Here is an 8891-nt window from a genome sequence, read left to right on the forward strand (position 1 = left end):
CTAAAAAATATATATATTAATATATATATATATATTTCTGATCAGGGTAAATGAAACGGTTTGCTCGGTTGAAGTCTTCGCTATCCAATTATGGTTGAAAAAAAGAAAAAGGGACAAACAACAAAACCGATTTGAAAAATGAGCGAGAGGAAAATATCTGATTTCCGGCAAAAAAGTAACAGATTGATTAGAGTGAGATGAAACATGTTTGTATATGATGAATGAAAGAGAGCAAAGGCTAAGATCTAGGCATACACTTGGATGATTCGAGAGCAAAGGCATTCTGGTGACTATTCTCAAGGCGAACAGTTGTTTTTTTACAATCGCCCTAGACGAAAGGTTTTTTTTTTATATTATTTCGCGATGTCGGAATCGGACGATGGTTCTAAGTTCGAACACTACAATGGCGTAGATAACGCTCCGAGAGGGTAGGTATTTGGTGTATAAGAAGCTTAATAGGTTTCTTGATAGAGATTGTTCACGGAACGTGGCAGCCATTCCAGTCTTTAATAGACCCAAAGTAAAAACGAGAATTAAAATGTATGTTCATTTAGCAGGCTCTTCAATAGATTATTGATGAGTAGACTAAAATGAAATCTGAAAAAAAACACGTTTTCAGTAGGCAGACTCATCTAATTAATAACAAAATGGCGGCCATATTGCAGTAGGCTCGCTGTCGGCAGGAAGTGAGTAGGCTGTATGCGTGGACAAAAAAAAATTAATGGCCATACGTTTTTATCATGAGTCTCTAATAAACTCATTAATTTCGGCAAAGAGGTCGGAATTAAAATGAATAATTATTTTGTAGGCTCTTCAATAGATGATTGATGAGTAGACTAGAAATGAAAAAAGAGAACGCTTTTAATAGCCAGACTGATTCAGAATAAAGAATAAAATGGCTACCTTATTGCAGTAGGCTCGCTATCGGTAGGAAGTGAGTAGGCTGTATGCTCGCAAAAAAAGGTATTGTCGTAATATGAATAGTCCGACATGAAATAGATTCAGTAGACTCAATCAATAAAGAAAATGAGTAGGCTGAACGCAATGAAACCGGAAAAGACTGTTAGACCTGTTAGGAGAAAGTTGGTGGGCTTTCGGTAAAAAGAAATTAGCAATTACATTTATTACCATATAGCAGCAACAGAGTGATCAATATGTTAATTATTTTTACGTGATTTTGCATTAGTTAGCTTGTTGGGATTAGATTGGGAAATGATTAAAGTTGAACAAAAGGACTTACCAAGCCATATATTTCTAAATCACCTTGAAAAAAAAATAGATTAAATTAGTTATGAGCGATTAAGATTACCATAGGGTATTTCAATTTTACAGAGATTTGTCTACTACGAAGAGAAAGCTAAATGCATCACGCACGGACCGAAATCCAAGAGCTAGAAAGCTAAGAAAGAAGCTAGTTCCTCGTAGTCTTCAGCGCGCCGTGAAAATGAAGAAGCAAATGTTGCATACCGGAATATTGGAACGGGAACGGATTGCAAAATTGGAAAAGGATTTGGAAGAAGTGAAAAACCAAAACGCTCTGTTAATCGACGAAATTAAGCAAATACGAGGGGAAAGAGAACGCAATGAAGAAATTGATATCGAGAATCCTTCGACGGACGCAAGTGAACTGGTTGGACAAAGTACCATCGAATTTGAGGCTATCGGACCATCAAGTACTCAGCGTCCAAAAGATACATCTGGCTTCGAAGAATCGAAATTCATGTCCTCGATCAACCAACTATCTGTTTCGTCGATTTGTGTTCCCGAATGCAAACCAATTGCGGAGAAAGAAGAAATCAATCGACATATCTATGAACAATGGCGTGATCTTCTTGTCGACTCAATGCAACTAGCGGGAGTTACTGACGAAATTACCAAGTTCACAATATTTAAAGTTAAAGCTGGTCCCCGTCTCTTGGATATATATCGGAACGCAAAAGCAGACGCAGATGCGCCGGATGCAAATTTGTTCCCCTTCACTCATGCCTTATATAGGCTAAAGGCGTATTTTGGATCAAGTTCGGATATAATGCTACAGAGACGTAGGCTCGCCTTGATGGAACAAAAGTCAGACGAGTCCGATTTAGCGTTCGTAACGCGTGTGGGATCTACTGCCAGACTTTGTGATTATGGACAAGAGAAAGAGATTGAGGAAATTGTAGGTACAATCGCTGAGCATGCCCAACGATTGCAGTAGTCGAGAAATGCGAAGAATCAGCAAAGGCTAAGGAAGTAAGCGAGAATTCTGAATATTTTATTGCCAACCAACAAGATTGAATGAAGTTTTTCAGTACCCCTTTTAACACCAGTTTGATTTTAAATTTTTTTGTTGATTTTCATGCAGAAATGTAAACGTTTTTCTTTCCGTTTTCCTATCTACATAATAATAAAACAAGGAGCAATTTAGTAGCAGAATCGTATTAGTATATGGTCTAGTAATGTTGCTCCCGCAAGGAAACTATTATGCCTTACCTATGGTTTTTAGAGTTAAGAAATCAAATTGGAATTAAACAAGGAACTGAAATATATAATCAAAAGCTGAAATTAAATAAGATAATGCTCATCAATAAAGGATAAATAACAACTCAATCTAATTATTTTGACAGATCGTACCACAGAAACAAAGCGCTACCTGGGTTGCTACGATTACATCAGCCAACGATGATGGGTTCATATTGGCAAAAGTAGCGGGGTTACCATGCCGTTTTCTAATTGATTCGGGAGCGCAAGTCAACACCTTCACGGAAGACATGTTCAATATGCTGATGAGTAATGAGGCTTATAGTAGAGATGTATTGAACATAAAACAAGACTCCGATCGCTCTCTCAAGGGATATGCTTCAGACCGGACAATCGAGGTGTCAGCCACATTCGAAGCGTACCTTTTCATATCCAACGATAGACCCGTACTTTTGGAAAAATTCTACGTGGTAAAGGAATTTCAAGCCCTACTAGGAAGATTCACTGCATCAAGATACAGCATTTTAATGCTGGGTGTCAAGGTGCCGGTTATGACAGGTTCGGTCGTCGAACCCCCTCAAATCACCGGAGAAATAGCTGTCATCGATATAAACGAAAAATTCCCTAAATTCAACATGCCACCTGTCCGAATTGAGTATGACAAGTCGTTGCCCCCTTGCCGCAACATTTTTATGAACATACCTCAGGCAGCTAGATCTCTCGTAGAACAACGACTGCGTAACTTGGAGATGACTGACATAATAGAACCTGTGACCGACGAAATGAATACGTCCTTCTGTTCGTCAATGCTAGTGGTACCAAAGGGGAAGGACGATATTAGGTTAGTGATAGATCTCAGGGGACCTAACCGCTATGTCTACAGAACTCCTTTTGCCATGCCCACATTGGAGGGAATTTTGGCCGATTTACGCGGAGCGAAATGGTTCTCAACTATAGACTTGAGCAATGCCTTTTTTCACATCGAATTGGATCGCGAATCTCGTCACTTAACTAATTTTTGCACCGAATTCGGCATGTTCAGGTTCGTTCGCCTTCCTTTTGGATTATGCAACGCACCAGACGTGTTCCAGGAAACAATGCAAAGAAAAATCCTCGGTGGTTGCAAAGGCGTGAAAAATTACCAAGACGATATACTCGTTTTCGGATGCACTAAGGAAGAACACGATGAGAATTTGGCAGCAGTTCTAGACAGACTTCGAAACCATAACGTCAGGCTTAACGAATCGAAATGCGTTTTCAGAAGTCAAAAGGTTGTATTTTTAGGATTCACATTAACTTCGGATGGTTGGGAGATAGAAGAAGGCAAGTTGAGCGCGATTGAAAAGTGCAGACGGCCTGAAACATGCTCTGAGGTCAAAAGTTTTCTTGGTCTGGTAACGTTTGTGGATCGCTTCATTCCAAACCGAGCTGACCTGACTCAATACCTAAGGGTTCTGGCAAACGCCAATAAATTCTACTGGACCGAAAGCGAGGAACAAGAATTCCAATTCTTAAAAACTAGGGCATTGAGGACGATTAAAACTCTCGGCTATTACAGTCAGTCGGATCCAATCGAACTCTATGTCGATGCATCTCCAGTAGGCTTGGGAGCCGTCTTAGTACAACATAACGCGGATCGAGTAGCACGAATCATTGCATGTGCTTCTAAATCGCTAACACCAACTGAGAAGAGATACCCTCAAACACACAAAGAAGCGCTGGCCGTTGTCTGGGGAGTAGAGCGCTTTTCAATGTATCTCCTTAGCCGATCATTTGTAATTAGAACGGACGCCGAAGCTAACCAATTCATTTTCAACAGTACTCATCGTTTAGGTAAACGAGCATTATCCCGAGCTGATGCTTGGGCACTCCGCTTGCAATTGTTTGACTTTACCATTGAAAGAGTACCCGGAAGCATGAACGTTGCGGATGCGTTGTCAAGGCTAATCAATCAGACACAGGAACCAGTTTCGGTTGAAGACGACGACCATCACTTTTTATATTCGCTCGACGTAGGGTATATGGATCTAACTTGGGGAGAAATCGAAAAAAGGACTGAAGAAGATGAAGAGTTACGTAAGGTACGCACAGCTCTGCAGCTCGACATTTGGCCAAAAGATTTGCAAAGGTATGAGTCCCAAAAAAAGAGTCTCCGATTCCTCGGATTTCTGCTTTTCAAGGATGATCGTGCTGTCTTGCCCAGGTCTCTACGACATACAGCATTGCAGTCGGCTCACGGTGGTCATATTGGTATAGTGGCCATGAAAAAGATAATGAGGCAGTTTTTCTGGTGGCCGGGTATGTCAACCGCTGTCGAAAACATGGTCAAGGAATGCGAAGTATGTGTGCAGTTATCCAGAAAAAATCCGCCTATACCCTTGTCATCCAGAGTTCTTCCAGAAGGTCCCTGGGAGATACTTCAAATCGATTTTTTGAAAGTGCCAGGGTTTGGATCAGGTGAATTTTTAGTAGTTGTGGACACATATTCCCGGTATTTAAACGTAGTTGAAATGAGGCAAACCGACGCCGATAGAACGAATGCAGCGCTTTGCTCAATTTTTCAGCAATGGGGATGTCCATTGACGATTCAAAGCGACAATGGACCTCCATTTCAAAGTATGAGTTTCACGAAATACTGGGAGGACAAAGGCGTCAAAGTGCGAAAAGCTATACCGCTGTGCCCTCAGACAAATGGTGCCATAGAGCGGCAAAATCAGGGCATTATTAAAGCTTTAGCAGCTTCAAAATTAGAGGGTTCGAATTGGCGTCATGCATTGGAACACTACGTACACCATCGTAATACGTTAGTTCCACATTCCAGGTTGGGTATTACTCCCTTTGAACTGATGGTAGGATGGAGGTATCGTGGAACTTTCACTAGCCTGTGGCATTCATCTAAAACAGAGCTTGATCGTCATGATGTTCGCGAACGTGATGATGATACCAAGCTGAAAAGCAAAAAGGATGCAGATGAATATCGAGGAGCTAAAGAATCGAACATTAAAATTGGAGATACGGTTCTTCTTGCCCAACAGAAACGATGTAAAACCGACGCAACTTTCTCCAATGAACGGTTCAGGATCATTGCAAAAGATGGTGCAAAAGTTGTCTTGATGAGCGCAAACGGAGTTCAATATTAGGCAATCCATTAGACGTTTGTTTGACAATTCAGCGGTGGGTTCTGTCAACAAGTCTACTCCTGCGAACAGAAAAACTCGTCCGACAAATAACTTTGTTAGTCCGATTCGTTTGATGTTGGATCGAGTCAACGATATTGTCGGACGTCGCACCCCTCGGAGTAACGTCAGAATAAGTAAACAAGAAATAATCAGCTGATCAGAAACGTCTCATGGATTGCCTAATTCGCGCAATGTGAATGACGTCAGAAAAGCACCAACTCTGCCGGTGGCGGCACCCCAAAATTCTACAACAGATTTAGAAACGAGTACACATAACACAGGGGGAATGGTAATACTTCCTGAAGTGGATTCGCCTAACGAAACATAATCTACAATAGGCCGTGACCTAGAAAAAAACATTGAAACGGGCACTAGATCTTTGCGACGACGAAATAACATTCAACGACCAGCTCGGTTTGATAATGACTTCGTCTACCGAGTTTTCAGCTAAAAACTGAAGCAATACCTGCAAGAGTACAGAAGGAGAATGATGTAGAGTACGGGATTAATAAATATATATAAAACAAAAACTTACATGCTTGAAATAAAGAACATGATAAAACCACTAACGTTGCAAATTATTCTAGTACGAACCGAAAATATAAACAAACAACACGTAACCAAGAAATAAGGTGAGACAACTCGATTCTCCGACCGCTGGTGTTGTGAATTTATGACGTAATAAATTGCTATTATTCATAATACAGTGATTTTAATGTTGCAATTACTAATACATTCGAACGTAACGTTTACCCACATCTGTTCAATAAGCATGTTGATATTGGTGTGAAAAGTAAAGCAAATGACGTTTGTTGCCCCACTAAAAAATATATATATTAATATATATATTTCTGATCAGGGTAAATGAAACGGTTTGCTCGGTTGAAGTCTTCGCTATCCAATTATGGTTGAAAAAAAGAAAAAGGGACAAACAACAAAACCGATTTGAAAAATGAGCGAGAGGAAAATATCTGATTTCCGGCAAAAAAGTAACAGATTGATTAGAGTGAGATGAAGCATGTTTGTATATGATGAATGAAAGAGAGCAAAGGCTAAGATCTAGGCATACACTTGGATGATTCGAGAGCAAAGGCATTCTGGTGACTATTCTCAAGGCGAACAGTTGTTTTTTTACAATCGCCCTAGACGAAAGGTTTTTTTTTGATATTATTTCGCGATGTCGGAATCGGACGATGGTTCTAAGTTCGAACACTACATGCACCTCATCAATCGTACGCATACGGAAACTGTGGATTGAAAACACCACTCAAATTTGACGATTGAATGAAATAAACGGGCGTAATAGATATTGATAGATCGGACGGAGGCAGTGGTGCCCCTGGTGGTAATATTCTGTACTCCAGAATAAAACGTAGAAGGTATTTATTTCGTTTTTGTGAAGTATAGGTTACACGTCCGAAATCTCTTCCGCAGCGACAACGCCCTGGGACTCGGTGAATAAAAGAGGCCTTGAGTGCCCGCTCCAAGACTCCCATACCAGAAGTCGGAGTTTTGGCGTATCCCCGTCTGGGACACGCATTTCAAGAGCTCATTTTTAGACCGCCGTTTCTTTTGGGTTAAAAAATGTTTGTGCAGTGAAACAGCAGATCAGATCGTTGTTTGCTTCAATGTTTTCTTCATCATCCGACCGAAGCTCACCGCACTCTATCAGGTCATTTTACCAGTGGTCTCCGATGCCTGAGATACCACTTGGGAGATTCGACACACTTCTGAAGTGCAAGTAGATACTGTATTTTATTGATGCAGTCAAATTATTTACACTCGTTATCTGCGGGTGAGTCGTTTTAGTGACCTGGCTTGTTCGCTCATCGAATTAGTACTACAGTCGTGATTCGCTGGTTGGACATTTTTTAACTGGACCGCTTTTTAGTTGGACCATTGTCCAACTAAAAAGCATCTGAATGTCAAAAACATATGTCAAATTTACTTTGACAATCAATCTGATAATTATTAGAGATGTAAATAGATGTAACTACACTACTAACATCTCCTTTGGAGAGTTTTTGACATCTGTCAGTCGGTCCAACTAACGAATTAAATTCGTTAGTTGGACAGAGGTGTGGCCCAACCATCGAATCACGACTGTAACAATGGCCTGGAAATTTATATGTTAAACGAATAATATCTAATCTATTAAAACATCTACCTTCGTATTTGTATCCATAGAGCCAGTGATTCCCATTTATTCTACTTTTTCTCCGAATAGCGTTAGAATAAGCTGCAGAGAAAATTTGCTTTGTTTTCTTTTCTGCTACGGATTATCGATTGCTAGGAAACGCATATCAATATTTTGCAAATCAAGGCAGTGTTGCACGAGAAATTTATTTTTCGTAATTTCCGAGGGGTCTCTCAATGTACTGGTAACTGCTGGTAAATCACTCGGACACTTTTTCTTGGGTATTTTTCATTAAGTTTCAGGTCGTGTCGTTGCCCCAACCGTTTTCAGTTCATACATTTTGACAACAGTTTGCTAGGGGGAAATCACTCTAAACTTGGTCTGAGTCCGACTTCGTCCGACCCCTACCAAAAAAGATTAAGCGGAATTAGAAAAGTTTAACCGAGATTAAAACAGACTTTGAAAACTATGTGGTCGAGCAGCAAAAGTTAACAAGATTAGCTAAAACTAGTTGGGATTATTTTGAGATCAAAAAAGTTCATTAATTTATTTTAGTCCAAAGTTTAGAGTGATTTCCCCCAACACAGAAAAAAATATCGGTACAGTCGTGATTCGCTGGTTGGGCCACAGCCTTGTCCAACTAACGAATTTGATTCGCTAGTTGGACTGACTGACATATGTCAAAAACTCTCCAAAGGAGATGTTGGAAGTGTAAATGCATCTGTTCAAATCTCTAAATATTGTCAGATTGATTGTCAAAGTAAATTTGACACGAGATTCTGACGTTCAGATGCTTTTTAGTTGGACAATGGTCCAACTAGCGGAGGTCCAATTAAAAAGCAGTCCATTTAAAAAGTGTCCAACCAGCGAATCACGACTGTAAAGGTAAGAGGGTTCCGTTCTTAGTCAACGCCTACTATTAGGTTGAAAGTAAAACTTTTAAATTAATCAATAATAATAATCAAAATAAAAGTTTTCGTTTTGAGCTAATGAAAAATAGTAATTCAAATAAAAGTTTTATTTTCAAACAAAGAGTATGCGTTGGTTGTTTTTTGCTAAGAGTGAAAAACTCTTATTTCTACCAACATTTTTTCCGTGTGTAGGTATTTGGAATA

The 8891-nt window shown here is 39.9% G+C and overlaps 1 protein-coding gene across 1 annotated transcript; it reads left to right on the plus strand.

Moving 5' to 3' along the window:
* Window positions 1–242: 242 nt before the first annotated feature.
* Window positions 243–2632, plus strand: LOC131681194 (uncharacterized). The gene is made up of 2 exons (XM_058961904.1): window positions 243–428; window positions 1333–2632. The coding sequence occupies exons 1-2, from the start codon at window positions 262–264 to the stop codon at window positions 2195–2197; spliced, it is 1032 nt and encodes a 343-aa protein (XP_058817887.1). The 5' UTR covers window positions 243–261; the 3' UTR covers window positions 2198–2632.
* Window positions 2633–8891: the final 6259 nt, after the last annotated feature.

This window comes from Topomyia yanbarensis, chromosome 1 (genome assembly GCF_030247195.1).
Source record: "Topomyia yanbarensis strain Yona2022 chromosome 1, ASM3024719v1, whole genome shotgun sequence".
NCBI classification, from domain to species: Eukaryota; Metazoa; Arthropoda; class Insecta; order Diptera; family Culicidae; genus Topomyia; species Topomyia yanbarensis.

Bases quoted from the DNA above. Each gene is read 5' to 3' on its own strand.
- LOC131681194 (XM_058961904.1), top strand. From the start codon at position 262: ATGATTCGAGAGCAAAGGCATTCTGGTGACTATTCTCAAGGCGAACAG. The intron at 429-1,332 runs GTAGGTATTTGG...TCAATTTTACAG, and splicing joins GTAGATAACGCTCCGAGAGG to AGATTTGTCTACTACGAAGA.